General features: G+C 33.3%; 1 protein-coding gene across 2 annotated transcripts in view; it reads right to left on the bottom strand.

The window, feature by feature from the left end:
* Positions 1-17,257, bottom strand: part of LOC149575039 (uncharacterized) — a 125,349-nt gene that overhangs the window by 30,602 nt on the left and 77,490 nt on the right. For both annotated transcript variants that reach the window (XM_089814901.1, XM_089814900.1), the window contains one exon: positions 6,315-6,378. In XM_089814901.1, the coding sequence (XP_089671027.1) occupies positions 6,315-6,378 (64 nt within the window). The remainder of the gene's footprint in view (positions 1-6,314; positions 6,379-17,257) is intronic.

Genomic DNA, 17,257 nt, shown 5'->3' with positions numbered 1-17,257 from the left:
GTTTGGGGAGATTTGTAGATAATATGGTTCTTAAAGGGGACTTTGTGGGCCTTAATCCTTCCTTATCGGCTCTAGGGTGTTCTCACCGACAATTTGTTGATGACTCTATTGTTATGGGAGAAGCTTCAGTGAAGAATGCTAGGAATATTTAGAAGGCTCTAGTGAACTATGGTAATGCTACTAGTCAAATTATTAATTGGACTAAAAGCCTGATTTATTTTATGAATGTCAGTGTTGAAAGACAATTGAAGATAAAAAAGATTATTGGCTGCGAGATTGGTTCTTTGCCTGGTTCTTATCTGGGGTTACCTTTGGGGTTACCCCCTCATAACAATTTCTGGAACTCATTGATTGATAAAATCCATTCGAAACTTGCAGGCTGGAAAAGATCCCTTCTTAGTCAGGCAGGTAAGCTTGTTGTTTTGAAATCTATTTTGCAAAGTGTTCTGCTTTATGCTTTGAGTCTATTCAAAATTCCTAGAAAATATGCTCTTGCTATTGAAAAGATCCAGAAAACTTTCTTATGGATGGGTATGGAGAATTAAAAAAGACTCCCTCTCATTGCTTGGGAAAATGTTTGTATGCCTCAAAAGAAGGGAGGGCTTGGATTACGAAGGGTTACTTTTATGAATGATTTATTAATGGCAAAACTTTTATGGAGATAGCATAAAGAGGTTGGGGAATGGAAGAATATTTGGACTGATAAATATAACATAGATCACTCTGATTTTTACCACTTCCTTAATAGTAATATGGATCAAGGGGGATCTATGATTTGGAAGAATATTCAGAGACTTAAAACATATAATTAGAAAAGGGATTAAATGGAAGGTTGGTAATGGTAGCAAAGTTCTTTTTTGGGAAGACATTTGGATTTGGGATCATCCCTTGTGTGATGACCCAAGATGGAACAAGTATATGGAGCTTTGCAAGACTCGGATTGGAACTCTTGTGGCGGATTACTGGAAAGAGGATGAATGGATGAACCTCAATAGAGTGGACTCCAATTTGGTCGAACTCAATAAATGCCTGAATGCATTCTTCCTAAACCAAAATGGGGATGAGCTGATTTGGAAAAATGATCCCAATGGTGTTTTTTCAATTGCTTCAGCCTATGCTGATTCCTTTGATGATGTTGAAGAACCATGTTGGGCTAAGGCTTGGATGAAGGGTATGACACCCAAAGTCAATATTTTCTTTTAGAACCTGTTGCAAAATAAAAGTTCTCACTCTGGATAATCTTAAAAAGAGAGGGATTATTATTATTAATAGATGTGTTCTCTGCAAAAATAATGGGGAATTGGTTGATCACATCACTTTGCATTGTCCTTTTTCTAAGCAGATTTGGGATAAAATATGCTGCTTATTGAATACTGAATGGGTGTTCCCTTCCACTATTCAGTTGTTCTTTACAAGTTGGAAGGCTCCTTCAAAGAATACTCTGATTGTTAAACTGTGGAACTTCATTCTTCCATACGTGGTTTGGGGGTATTTGGAAGGAGCGTAATGATAGGATCTTGATAGAGAATATTAAAACTTTGGGCTCTGAACAGCAACCTTGTAATAACTAGGAAGCCAGTGTTCTTCATAGTTGGAATTTGAAAAGTAAGAGTATGGGTGTTCATAGACCTAATCCTAGAGAACACGCAAGATGGGATTGTCCTCCTGACAATTGGTTTAAGATAAACTTTGATGGGGCCTCGAAAGGAAACCTAAGCAAAGCAAGGTGTGATATTGTGATTAGAAATTCCAATGGAGATAATATGGGAAGTATGGCTATACCAATTGGAAATCAAACAAATCACGTTGTTGAAGCCTCGGCTGCTCTTCATGGTCTTATTTATGGTAAGAAAATGAAATTGAATAATATTTGGGTGGAGGGGGATTCTCTCAATATTATTAATTGTCTTAACAAAATAACTATACCTTCATGGACAATTAGTAATATTATTAATAAGGCTATGCGTATTATAAATTCCTTTGATACTTGTATTATTACCCATAATTTTAGAGAAGCTAATAGTGCTGCTGACTAGGCAGCAAATGTGGCGTGTAGAAATGATCACACTATCATTTGGGGAACTCATGATCCCTTACCTCTGGATGGTCGCCAACTTCTTCATTATGATAAATGGAGGTCTATGCAAAAGGTTTTTTAATTATGACAGTGCCAATACAGGATTATTATGTGGAGTTAAGTGGTCGCAGGCTTTGGGCTTTTATTTCCAATGATTTGTGCTTTGTTTCACACGGATTCTGGGTCTTTTGTGTCATTCTTCTCTTTGTTTTCTGTGAGACTCTTTTCTTTTGGGGGTTGCAGTCGAAGAAGTTTTGGGTTTGTAGTGACAAGAAAATGGGAGGAAAGAGGAAAAGGGTGGAACCAGTGAGTTGTATGGAGTGGATGAAGAAGGAGGTGTGGGATATTTTGAGGAGGGGTAACTTTACTGAGAATATGGAGAGGCTTAACAGCAATAACTCGGCTATTACGCAGCAGTTTATCAAAACTTGGAAGGAGGGCTCTATTATGGTAGGCAACCAACGTATGGAGATTTCGGAGGAGGTGATTGCGAAGGCCACGAGCTTGGAGCTTGAGGGTATCAATTTCTAAAAGGAGTGGAAACTTTCAGACAGAGCTATTGAGGAACTCGTGGAATCCGAGCATGAGAAGAGTCACCTAGTTAAAATTGGTAAGTCCTATATCAATCTGGCCTCTGTCTTGTGCCCATGGTGCTTTGTTTTGTTTGTGATTATGGAGTACTTAACCCTGGACAGGAGATTTACGAAATGTTACAAGTATCATTTTATGCTGGCCAACCACTTTAGGCACATTGTTGAGATTAATTTTCCTTACTATCTGAAGCAGTCTCTTAGTATTTTTGTTCAAGCCATTCAAAAAGACCTGAATGGCAAACACGTTTGCCATGAGGGTCTCATGGTTCTCATCATGAATGTTTTAAAATCTAAGAGGATGGTGAGGAGTAAAGGCCGCATGAAGGATGCATACTATGAAACGGAAGAGAGCATCCCGCAGCAAGCTTATGACTCTAAAACCTAGGATGAAGCCGAAGGGGGTGAGGAGAATTTGAACAAGGGCACTGGCGATAGTTCAAAGAAGAAGAAGAGAGTGGTTGGTCACTCTGATTCAGAGGAGACTGATTTTGTGGAAGAATTGGTGAGGGATTATAAATCGAAAAGTGAGAATAAGGGTAAGAGGATTAAGGGCAGTTCGGTTGGGAGGGCTTCTTCCCCCTCGGATGATGAGAGTTTAGCTCGCAAGTTGGAAACGAAAAGATTTTCTTCAAGACGTCTAGAAAAGCATTTTGGCTATAAAGGAGAGTCGGGAGATGAGGATTCTCAGCAACAGGGGATCCACCCTGAGTTTGGTGAGAAGTATGTAGGTTCACCAGGGGCTTTTAAAGGGATGTATGGTAACCCTGGCACTATTCTGAAAGAAATTGGGATTATGAAAAATCAAATGTAGACGCTTGGTAGGGATATGCAAGATTTAAGGAAGGAAGGTGGGCATGCCAGCAAAATTGCCCACGGAGAATGCACTCTTGGGCGACACATTGACAAATTAATGGAGGTGGTCGGGAGAGCTGAAGATGTTAAAAACCTAATGCAGAAGATCACGCAGCTGAAGGCAAAGAATAGGGCAATGGACAAAGATTTTACTGCCAACTAGGGAAAGATCACAAAGATGGAAACCAAGATGAGCAACCTGGAAAAACTGATTAAACAAATGGATGAGAATGTGAGTCCTCTGTTGAAGAAATTGGAGATGGAGAAAGGTCGAGACTCCCCTCAAGCTGTTGACAGTCAAAGTCCCAGCAAGTGCACTAGGGCTCACTCTAAGAAGATTGAGGTCACGAGCAAAAAGGACGAGGTGAAGGCAGTGGCTAAAAACATGCAGATTCTGATGGACCAGGTGTTGGACTTGATCAAGGCTACCTAGTTGGTTCTTTGCTGTCTCGTTTGCTATCTTTTTGCTGTCTTTTTCAGCAAATCTCTTTGTGACCTCTTCTTTGTTCTTCTTGGAGGTTTGTTTCGTGTTTGCTCTTAATTGCTATATTTGTTTCTAGCTAGACTTTTTGTAAAAAGGTTTTGGGTCCTTTAAAACCTTCTTTTACTTAATCAAAACAATTTTTTATTTTATATATATGATTAGCAAATATTTGGTGACCAAAGATTCAGTGCAGGTGAGTTGGCATGTTTAAATCAAATTTTAGTTTGAAACTTTGAAAGTCGTTTTGACATGAAGTGTTTAAATTAAGATAAGAAATTATACTTGTGATTTAGATTTAAGACGTAGAAGAAAATGTATAAACGATGTCTTGTATCACAAGTGTTACTCATTAAAAATGAGCTCTAAAACATACATATAATAATAGGTGTTCTTAATCATACTGAAAATTAATTACATTTAATTGTTGTGTTTTTTAATATCTTATATATAATTTATTAGAACATTTAAATTATGGTAAATCTAAGTATAAAATTATAATCTTATTATAATCTTATTTTAAGCTTCTTAATATCTTTTGTTTTAGGTTAATTTATTATTAATTACACAGGTAAAGCATTTCAATATTCTACATAAACAAACTGCTACTTCTTCCTTGGTAATTATAGCTGTGTGTGAGGAGGTATTCTAACCAAAGTTTCTTAATAGAACCAAAGTATGATTCTTTATACCATAGTCACCAGAAGATTGTCTCCCTCCTGAAGCTGCATCTCAGAGACAAAGAGGTGTCTTTGAGACCTTACACATACCCAGAGACTTCAAATATGGGTGAAGAAAGTCTCACACCATGAATTTTGTCATCTCTCATGCATCTCCAAAGGGAAAAGCATATTAAAAAGTAATAAAAATAAAACGTTTTATTTTTTATTTGTTTGCAGTGTGAGTTTTGAACTATTTGACTCTCTATGAAACAATAATAAATGAGAAAATGACATTACTATTGATATTAGTATTACTAAGTGATTTGAATTTGAGATTTGATTTTTTGATTCAATAGTTTTAATGTTCATACTTAAAACTTTCCATTGTTCTTGTTTTCAAAGCTCTAAGTTATGATAATTCTTCAAAATTATTAAATTATATTAAAACAAAATTGCCATCTCTAAATACCCTCTCTCATATTTTTTAAATATAGTCATATCAGTACCAGTACCAATCTCCAAGACCCCAAGTCTCCTTTAGTCCAAGTGACCTTGCTTTAGACCAATCATCAGAAGAATAAGGTGCAGCAAAATTTTTAACTCCATAGCAGTACATCAATCCTTTCACAACCATTCACATAATATTGAATGGTTCAGACAGGATATTGCCCACAAGCTTCATCATCAAGACTTCCTACCCTCTAGCATAGCTCAATTTGTAGTAACAAGAGTGGCAAGAGTTATTGGCTACATTCATGTAATTGAAACTTTCTATTAAAGTTTATATGTTGACTTTGTAGAACCGTCGTGATCGAATTATTATTTAAGCACTATGAAGTACACTTAGTGCAATGCAACGTAATCAGTGATGTGAATATGAACAATAAGAATCTATTCTCAGCAATTCATGGGTTATACTCTCTACTTTATTTTCTCTCAATATCTCTATCCTGTGAAAATTCCCTACAATTTGAAAAAAATATAGTTGTTTTGTCACTTTCACTATGATACTTTATTGCTGTTCAAAACCTATTTTCCCCCATTTTTTCAAATATCTTACACTTTTGGTCTGCTGATTTTCTTCCAAAATATTTTTTGCTACTATGCACTGACAATCTTTGTCATAACAAATATTTGCATGAACATAACATCGCTTCATCTTAATATCAGTACAATTACTGCAAAAATTATGTTTTCTGGCACAAAGGTTTCACATGCTTGTCACCTTTATGAGATGAAAATTTTGTTTAAAATGAAAATAAAAAGGAGAACATTATTCCTGACAATATCATCAATTATGTCGTCTTTGGTTTCTAGCATTCATAATAGATAGCATTCCTTTTACTGTGAAAATTATGTTTTCTGGCACAAATATTTCACACGCATGTCACACCTTTACAAAATGAAAATTTTATTTAAAATGTAAATAAGAAAGCAGAACATTATTCCTGACAATATCATCAATAATAATGCCTAGATCTAACACATTATTAGATTCCAAACAAAATAAATAAGCACCTCTCATTAGAAAATTCAAAAACTATAACATGAACTTTTTGAACAGCTTTTTCTCATGAAAGAAGCTGATACAAAAATAGCACAGAATATATAAGGGTGAGATAGGCATGTAGTGTATGGGATCAGCATACCAAGATATCCAGGGGGGTAACCAAGCTCACGCATCCTATTAAGCCAGGGAGGTGGATCAAATTCCTGTTCCATAACATATACTGGACAAAATTAATAAAAAGCACAAAGGACTACAGGACAAATCTGATGAATCCTTACTAGAGAAAACTCTTAAGACTGTAAAATGCTTACCCCTTAAAGCTATTAGATTTTTAATATAATTAAATCTCAGAAGATAAAAGCTTGACAAAGCTACAGACTGTGTTAACGTCCATGGACTAACATTCAAAGAATGCCAAATGAGAATCATACTTAAGTAATTGCAAATAAAACACAGAAAGGGGAGTACAAGTGATACAATTTACCTCCTTTATGAAATGCTATCATACACAGAACTTCCAAAACGATCCCAATCAAGAGAAATAGTGAGCAATGAGGAAATTCTTTGCCATACTTTTTAATCTTATTTGTAAGATTAATTTAAATTTCACCAATAGGTACATCAAACATCATCTGCATAAAGAAACTACAACCTTAAAATCTTATATTTCTAATTTGCTTTGTTTTCCAAAGTTATTGAGTGTTATGTAGGAAGTTAAACTGATCGATGTTCAGCACCAAACATCTTTTTCATATATTAAATTAGTCCAACCAGGTTTACAGTAAAAACAACAATTAACACATCACATTAACCAAGGTTGAAAAAATGTGCAAGCACTCGCAGATCAACAACACAGGTTTAGTAAATTGCCAGTAAAATTGGCACCACCCATTCATGACAGCTTTTACTGCAAAAAAATTATATCAAAACATGCCATTTAACCCTCTAACTTTCCAAGAAACTTGTCCCTCAAGTGTTTATTATGGCAAGTGTTTTTTCAGGGTTTAATATTGATATTTTTGTCACACAAAAAGAAGAGGAACGACAACTTTGGGCAGAAGATGGTGAGGCACGACTTTGCATGGTAGGGCAGACATATTTTTAAATATTTGTACACTGTAATCAAACATTAATAGCATGTACCATGATTCAAAAATATAATGAAATTAAAATATACAAACTAAAAACATTAGGTCAAAACTACAGTAAATTGCTTGAAATGTAATTTCATCATTACATTTTTAACATAAATATTTTAAAATGTATTATACAATTACAAAAAAAGAGTAGTCACTCAATCAATATAAAAACAAAATCAATCGCTAAACAGAAACTAATGCTTGATTGTAATATACAAATTGATAGAGGTTCTCATGCTAGAAATTAAATTTGCATAATCATCTTCAATTTCATTTCCATTATTCTCACTGCTAATAAAATCCCATCCTTATTGTTAGTGAAATAGGATTGATTAATCTATTTTATAACTTGTAATAGCACTTGTGGATATTTTATGTGTTTTTCAAGTTACTATACGAATGAATATATATGTGACATAAAGAAGCATGCCTCTTGAAGAGACATGTCTCTTTAATATATTAACTTACATTAGTTATAGTTATAACACAATTAATATACCCTCAATATATTATAATGATTATATAATATATATATATATATATATATATATATATATATATATATATATATATATATATATATATATATATATATATATATATATATATATATATATATATATATATATATATATATATATATATCACTCTTAATATAAGTTAATTGTTCCATATATAATATTTGTCATATATTATATATCTCATATATATAACATAATTTATCCGACAAAATTATAACATTAACACTCCCTCTTAATGAAGAAGGATAAAACACATAGATATTACACCATAGGTAATATTTCAAAAATAATACATATAGGAAATCTTTGATCAGAAGATTTCCAGTATATGATATCATATAAGTATTGGCATATCAGAATACCAATATATGGTATTCACCAATTACTATTTGATATCATATTAGGTAACATGAGCATTGGCCTATTAGAATATCAATCAAATGATATTCACCAAGTACTCTGAGTAATGGCCTATCAAAACATCAACTAAATGATATTCACCAAGTACTCAATGTGGTAATGGCCTATCAGAATATCAAGGCAAGATATTCACCAAGTACCTAAAATATATCTATACAAACAACTTGTAGATAGTTAAATTAATAACATCTAACGCCTAATTGTTGATTTATAAGAGAAAGCCTTTCAAGATTTATTTCGACATTTACACAAAATGTATATCATGATACAAGTTATTGTAAGGTCATCACCTTTCAATAACTTCTCCTAATACAAGTGATAATCATTTAGAAGTCGTCACTTCTTCATGATGTACACAGGGATAAGCTCATACATCTATGACATCAAAAGTTCGCATGAAGTCTCCACGAATACTGTCATGTGGTGTTGTCACAACATTCACCATAAAACATATTTAGAGAACAGGGTTTCTCCCTCTTAGTTTGATATCAAATTTTTTGACCTCTTAGCACAAGGTTCTCTCCAATGAAGTGTCAGACTTCCTCTGAATCTGTTATCATCCTTCTAACCTCTTGGTAGCAAGTCATGTCATGCTTCCCTAGTTCAATGGGTATCTTGATAGCAAGGCCTTCCAGCTTACATACATGAGACTTTATCCCATGAATCATAGTCCTTTAGCTGTTATATTTTTTGACTAGTGGAGAATCCGTCAACAAGATCTACACCTTCTGAACCAAGATCATCAAAAGTTTGATTGAAGCATTTATTTTCTCCTCGCTCTCTTTCTCCAAGGCTACCTCTAATGAATTGTTAGACTCCCTCTCATAATCATAATCATCAAGGATATTTTCTTCAAGAGCCTCACATTATTCAACATAATCATCAGATGATTAATGAATCACAACTTCTTTGGAGCTACTATCATAAGATTAAATTTGTACAATATTGGTAGCATGCCTAATGTTCCAATCTTCTTTCTTGCAAGGACATTCTCAGAGACAAAGGAAAAGATTAAGGCAAATGACTCTTTATATCACATATAGAAGTACAAATAAGAGAGAGACTACAAAGAGTAGATAAGTGTAATACTAAAGGATGAGAAATATTTATTTGCACATGAAGGTCCATAGACATTTGAGAATGAAACATCTCTTCTCTAAATATGGTTCAAGTGGGAATGGAACATTGTTTATTATTTCCTCCCACAATGTAAAATTCCCATTTTTTATAATGTTCGAACAATTTAAGCATCACGTGAAATATGACAACCTTCTTACATTCATTCTCATAAGAGTTCACAGATGTGAGGTGCACCCACAATGATCAACACTTTAGAATCAATAATCAGCCACGTATTACTGAGTTCTTTTGCTTCAACTTTCAAATTATAGCTCATAATTTAAACATGGTATTTTTGTGCATGTAGTTGTGTCCCACAATTTTGTTTAATACCAAGTATTTCAAATGGCTTCATCGTATAGGATTGATCCATGGAAGCTACCTTTATTTTGAGTTCTTGCTTGGTTTTAATGCTAAGCCATGATCATGAACCTAAATAAGACTCCATTCTGAAGGATCTTTATAACATGTGTCTCTTGTCAAATCTTCATCATACTTATTATTGCAACTGCATAGTCATTACTTCTAACTCCAGTTGGTTTATGATGTCCTAGATATCTAATGAGTAGCTAGATAATATGGATTAAATCCTTTCCAAACTTTCTTTTCTTCCTTCAATGTTGCCCTACTTATCACTCTCCTAGCATTCCCCACTGCACATGGCTGAAAGTCTCATTACTATCAAACAATTGTGGAGATGGAAAGTTTGTCGTTGTGGATTATGTATTCAACATTCACTATTTCCAAATCTTCATCAATCACGCAATGATGACCTCTTAATTTCAAAGGAATGTAGATTTCGTTCATACAAAATGCACAGTATGTACCCTGGGAAACCTTCAATCCCAGAAAAGAATCTCTTAATATTATTATTAAAATGCTCAAGGTCTATTTAAAATTTGTTAAGACCAATATATCAATTATCCTCTGCAAAACTGCAATCTCAATCTGTATACATATGTTATCCTCTATGATAAAATATACATATGGTGCAATCTTAATTATTCTCAGAGGTAATATATATACCATGATTTCAATGTTTGTGATATAATATATATACTTGGCCAATGATCTGAAAGTCTTTGTATCTCCTTCAGTATGCTCTTGTAGTATTTATAATACCCTCCATGTTAATCTGATAATAATAAAGATCGTTGTCTATATTCTGCAGTATATCTTCGATGTGTATGTTGTGGTCGCTATGTATAATTGTCTTCGATATATTTCAGTGTCTGTTGTAGAATTAATTCTCTTAATGTGTACACTTTTTCTTATTCTATCTGCATGCTGAATATATGGGTTTTCCTTCCGATGGTTTAGAATCCTCTTCTCTTTATATGTTTTTGTCTGCCATAGCATAAATGCCTCAGCAAGGTCTCTAACCCATTCATGTATTGTCAGTAATTTATCTTTAGTACGTGTTGATCTACCTTCAAGCTGTTAGGCTTTATAGAAGGCTCTGCTACCATGTTAGTGAAATAGGATCGATTAATCTATTATGTAACTTGTAATAGCACTTGTGGATATTTTATGTGTTTTTCAACTTACTATACGAATGAATATATATGTGATATAAAGAGGCATGCCTCTTGAAGAGACATGTCTCTTTAATATATTAACTTATATTAGTTATAGTTATAACACAATTAATATACCCTCAATATATTATAATGATTTTATAATAAGATATATATATATCACTCTTAAATAAAGTTAATTGTTCCATATATAATATTTGTCATATATTATATATCTTATATATAAAATATAATTTATCCAACAGAATTATAACATTAACACTCATCTTTATATCTACAGATATTAGAGACCATACAGAATATATATAACTTTAATTGGTACTATTGATTTTATTTTTCTAGCCAGTATTCACAATGTTTTTTTTTTCACTCTTACCAGCAAGGTAATATTCATTTACATGAATCAGAAAAACTGATGATTTATATAACATAATTTCAATGTTAGGATGAAAATGTGAGTTGCTTTCCTATTGTATTTGTAACTTTGTTTGAGGTTCATTTAGTTCAATGGAAATCTAGCAGAATTTGCCTCCATATCAGTCTTTTATTAAGAATTAAATGATTCCAATTTAGTTGGAGGTTTAATTTTGCTCATTAGAGAGTTGGAGCCATATTATTTGCTTGCTAGAAATATTCCACGTGATGTCCTGAAATGTTAATCCACACAAATGTTTGATATTACGAATATGTAAAAAAGGTACTATACAATGTTTTCAATTCACAAGACGAACTTATTTGATATCAACAAATGGCAAAGGTGCTAAGTTTGACTACTGGTCTGATTTTTATGTATACTCATTTCTTACTAAGCAATATTTTCAAAATTTTCATATTTATAGTCATATATCCATCCCTATATGCACAAAACTCTATGCATTAACTTGCTACCTTGATCTGATCATTTTCCCCACCCAATTCTGTTCTCCACCACTTGGGATTGAAATTATATTTAAATATTCATTCAAATTTCATAATTTCCACCTTGACTAGTCATAATTTTAATATCACAAATTATCTTACTGTGTTTGACAAAGGCAACTAACCTCTTGTTAATTTTTTCTTGCAGGCTCAAATACACTAAATATTTCTGTTTATGAAAATAAATTATGATCAATTTCAATCTGAGAGAGATTCAAACAAATCTTTCTGAAATAAAATTCACTACTTATTTTAGTTTCTGGTCATTCAAACTTCCTTAAAAATCTACAAATAAAAAATGTCATGCAAAATAATTTACAATAAAAAATAAAACAAACCTGATAAAACACATTACTGGTTGCATTTATCACATTAAAAACAAAAATTTATAAATTATGCACCGTCCTTTCAATGCAATGCATACAATGACAAGTAACATAACCAAAGTAGCTAGTTCTGCAACAGAAAATAACTGAAAAATCATCTCTTCTTCCACATGTTCAAAAATACCCATACTTGTAGATAGTTTGTCAAACCAAGAAAATATGTTTGCATTGTTTAGGAAATGTGTTGCATTCATTTCAAAAAGCATTGGCCCAAAAAATATTATTTACAATTTTTTTATATTCTCTCTTACATAGGTTTCGTTTTTCTTTCTTTTTAAAAGAAAATGGCTTCTGCAAGTAGAAGTGGGAGCAAACCAAGGATCCTTGCTGGAAACATGGGACACCAAGTGCAATGCAGATTGAGGTTATTTCAGTGAAACCCAGGGACTCGCACCCCCCTAAAACCTCGAAGTACCCATCCACAGAACATCCCCACACCGGGTAGTTGGAGTAGCCAAATACCCCCACCTCTGCCATTCCGCAACCATGCAGCCACAAGGATGGTTACTTGAATTTCTATTTGAATTTTGATTTTTGAATGTTACTACTGGGATGTACAATGTTACTATGTTGAATATTCAATTGATCTGATTCGTGTTGCAATTTTGCTATGTTCAATTATTTCAATTTAGTATGTAATACTGAAACTATATTTCATAGTAACTACAATTTCAAGTTCTACATGTAAAATTGGTTGATGCCTCCGCGATGAAATAAAAGGACCTTGTTCAAAATATTGGATGAGGTGGTGCTCAAAGTGAGTGCAAGATGTCACTCAAATTGTGAGGTGGCACTTTGCTACAAATTTCATCTTGCAGAGCATATTAGCTACATTGCGCTACCTAAGTGCATGCTTGTGAGTAAAAGATGGAAGGGGAGACCTTATTGGAAGAAGCCTATAGAAAAGGTTGTACGGACCATTTTTTATGTTTAATTTGTGAAAGTCATGGAGAAGATCATCATTGTAAGTTTTGAAACTTCAATTGATGATTTATTTTTAATTGTCTAATGTTACATCCCAATTTTTGACCTAGCTTGAAATATAGCCGTTGAGGTTCGCATGAAGTCAGTTGGCAGTTTAATTTGTTATAATCTAGCGAAACGGTAAGACAGTCAATCATTATTATTTCAAGTGAAGATGACATGTTAGTTGATCGTTGATCACGAATTCATGGAATTGAGATGAAGGTTAACTATATGATTATTTATGATTAAATAATTTATAATTTAATTACAAAGAAATTCCTTGCAAGAAGCATGTCGAAGGGGTGGAAGCATTGTCAGAAAAGAATTAGGCAGGAGCATCACCATCATTGGACAGATGGGTAGAAAATCTAGCGACTTGAAATAGGATACATCTCTGGAACTGCATGAGTTATTAATAATTAATTTAATTAAAATAATTGAGTTAAAATGTAAAACATATCTCAAAGGATTTTAATTTATCTTTCATCATATTATTTTAATAAATATTTATAAACGTGCATATAATATTAAATGATTTGGCACCATTAAAATTAAATAATTTAATAAAGTGATGTTAATAAGTACATATAAGATTTTAATAATATTTGAATTATAATAACTTTAGAATTATTATAATTCTCGAATTACAACCTTCCAACTTTATTCTTTTCAATTTAATATTCTTTGCTCTTAAATGATAACACTTGGCATAGCTAATGGATTAATATTTTGGCAATTCGAATTGTTTTACAATCCTTCTCCAACCTTTTTTATTTTATCTTTTAATTTGAATTTTTGATCTATTCGAATGGTCATCTTGGGAATTCAAATAACTTTCTTTATAACTGAAGGTAGCCGGATAGTCAAGCCGACCATTAAATTAGAGTATCAACGACCGTTTGGGGAATAACTCTTTCCTCTCTACATTTTCGTGACCCTTCCAATCACCTACTATTGCTTTTCAAATAATGTGATTCAGCCTTTCAATACCCATTGCTGCCGAAACCCCAAGTAGCAAAGATCAAAATTCGAAATTATATCTGCCTGAACCCTCATATCACTCTTGTTGCGGGTCACAGTTCAAGGAATTATCCAAACACAAGTATTTCAAGTCATTTAGAGAAGTCACGGTATCTTGGCATTATGTGGAATGCATGATGAACAGGCAAAGCTAGTTATACTTTGTTCTTGTAATGACAACAGTGTGCAACTATGATCTTCCATTGATCACAGCAAGAGAAGTGCAAAAGATCATTGTTTCTGGCCACAGGGAACAAAACGTTCAGGTCACATTATATCTTTATTTCAATGAACATAACCCTATATTGTAGCCATCATTATATAGACTGAATTAAGATAGGCATTACAAGATATTAGTTCATCGAGTATGTTCATACCATTGATTGTTCTTTAACCATAAACCGTCTCAATATGAAGAATGGAAATGCAATGAAGTTTAGAATCTAAATTCTTCCATTTATACTCAATCTGGAGATGAATATGATATCATGAAAAATTCAACATACTGGAACTAATATAATCACAGACTTCAACAAGGAATATAAGCCAAAGATACGTTGTAGGTAATGTTCGATTGTAAACGAACTTTTTACATAGCAAGGTATATGTTGTCCAAGCCATTATTAAAAATATAAACACAATGTGTATGTACATTTATCGCTACGTTGATGAATTGTTGATACTATAGATTTGATTTTCTTTCTAATTTTGCCTTGCTTAAGGTAAGTGATAGCCAAGAATCATAGTATGGATCCATAGATCATTATGTCGAAGGCTATTAGAGTTAAACATTCAATTCTGGAATCTTAAAAGAACATAATCATGTAATCATAGAATGTGAAATGATGATTGTATCTAATCTTCTTAAATAATTGATAGAGCCATCTACTCTGAGAATTCCAAATACCTAGGACTCACCCGACTATGTAGCCAAGAAGATGGGTGACGAGGTGTGAGAAAGGAATCTGTAATAATATGAATCAGTATCAGGTATGTCATTTTAATATGAATTAATTAATAGCTCATGCATATTCCTATTATTGTGATCTCCTGCTGCCAAGTCATATGGCGTGATATATACCATGATGCCCAGTGGATGGCAAGATGTCCCCTGTCAATTCAGGGTAGGGAGGGCCTTTCTTGTTAGAGATTGTGTGGGGATATGTCGTGGTCCGAGGTTGGGTGGTTAAACCCCTGACAATGTTTCACCTCTCTCAAGATGTCGAACATGCGTCAGACAAAGATAAGCCATGCATTCAATTGTTTATCAGAAACAACTATTATCATTTTTATTTGTGACAAGGTAAGATAAAATTGAATTATTTCATTGTTACCGTCATTTTACTTTCATATATATGAATAACGAATATAAGTATATTTTCTAATCTTGAGTTACTATTACTATTAAGTAATTGGAAGGAAAGGAATCTGAAGCCCTAATTGATTGAGTGACAGCTGAAACCCTACACGATACAGCGGTATCGAAAGCCCTAATTGAATATGTGGTAGCGGAAGCCCTAATTTGAATCCGTGGTAGCGGAAGCTCTAATTTGAATCGGTGGTATTAGAAGCCCTATTTGTAATAGCAATATCAAAAGCCCTAAATGAACTGATGGTAAATGATGCCCTAATTGATACAGTGGTATGTGATGCACTAATTATTAATTTGGTGGTATTTAATTGTAATTATCATTTGATTTTGAGATAGCGGTTTTTAGATGATAGTCGTCATGTGATATTGTTAAATTGGTATAGTGGACTAACCCGAGTGGTTGCAGAAGCATCTGTAGTTTTGATTTCGCACTCAGTTTTCCAAGGTATGTGGTTTTAATTTCTGTAGTAATTTCATTTGATGGTGTTTTTAAGTTTTTGGTTAAGAAATTTTGTCTAACTGATTTTTAACGGTAAATCTTATTCACATGAACCTGAATGATATAACTGTTTTGCTATGAAATGAAGTAGTAACTGTATTCTTTGAGTATGTTGGATGTTAGTTTAGACCCGGAAAACTGGATGTTACATCTAATATTAAATTGTTCATTTGGTTAAAAATAATTATATTTAGGTGTTAGGCAAGAGCCTACAACACAACGGTAACTTGTGCGCCTCTCATGTGGGAGGTCTTGGGTTCGAATTCCCTTAACACATAAAAATAATTAATTAAAATAAATAACAATAATTAATCTAGGCTTCGGCTGTTTACCAATCAAATATATATATATATATATAGGTGTCTAATATTACAAATTGTTCTTGAGAGAAGATAATGTTAAGAATGGAAGAGGATTGTTTGAGAGTCGGATTCTCAGATTGTTGTAGATATGTTGAACAAACAGAATTTGGATAATGTTAGTTGGCAATTAGCCTCTATGGTTAGACAGATTTTAAGTCTATGCAGTTCCTTGGGCTTTCTCCTCGTCATATCCCTAGAAAGTGGAATAGAGTGGTTGACTGTTTGGTAAAGTGGGCTTCGGGGAATGTTGATGGTTGGGATATCAGGGAGAGGGATCGTTTTCTGCAACCATCTTGAGACCTTAGAGAAGTTAATGTTGGAGGACAGGAATATGTAGCAGTGTTATTGGTGATGTCTTTTTGGAACTTTGTTGCATTCTTGTCTTGATGACCTTGAGGTCTTTGCTTTGTATCTTTGTTTTGATTGAATAAATCTCTACCACTTGTTTTTTTTTTAAATAGTCTTCATCTTTTCTAATATAACAAGACTACCAAACAATCTGGGGTACTTTACAGTTGCTGGCCTACCTATCCATTATGCATAACGATTCATGTTGCGATTAAATCAGATTAATCCACAATTCTGAATATAAACAGCAATATGAACCAAAGTAACAAGAATCGGAATCGGATCGGAATCGGCAAGGCCGAATCAAATCGTGAATCGGCCATGAATCGGAATCGAATCGGCCATGAATCAGAAAATTTAAAAAACCTTTGAAATTTAGTGAGTAACTTATTTCATAAACCCTTTATCGCTGATTCGATTCACCGATTCACAAAAAATCGTTTGGCTTGAATCGAATCGCCAAATCGCGTGAAT

The sequence above is a fragment of the Cupressus sempervirens genome, chromosome 2 (assembly GCF_028749045.1).
Source record: "Cupressus sempervirens isolate cs-2001-9-10 chromosome 2, ASM2874904v1, whole genome shotgun sequence".
In the NCBI taxonomy this organism is placed as follows: domain Eukaryota; kingdom Viridiplantae; phylum Streptophyta; class Pinopsida; order Cupressales; family Cupressaceae; genus Cupressus; species Cupressus sempervirens.
The sequence above is the reverse complement of the archived record's forward strand: the minus strand, read 5'-3'. Positions and strand labels throughout refer to the sequence as shown.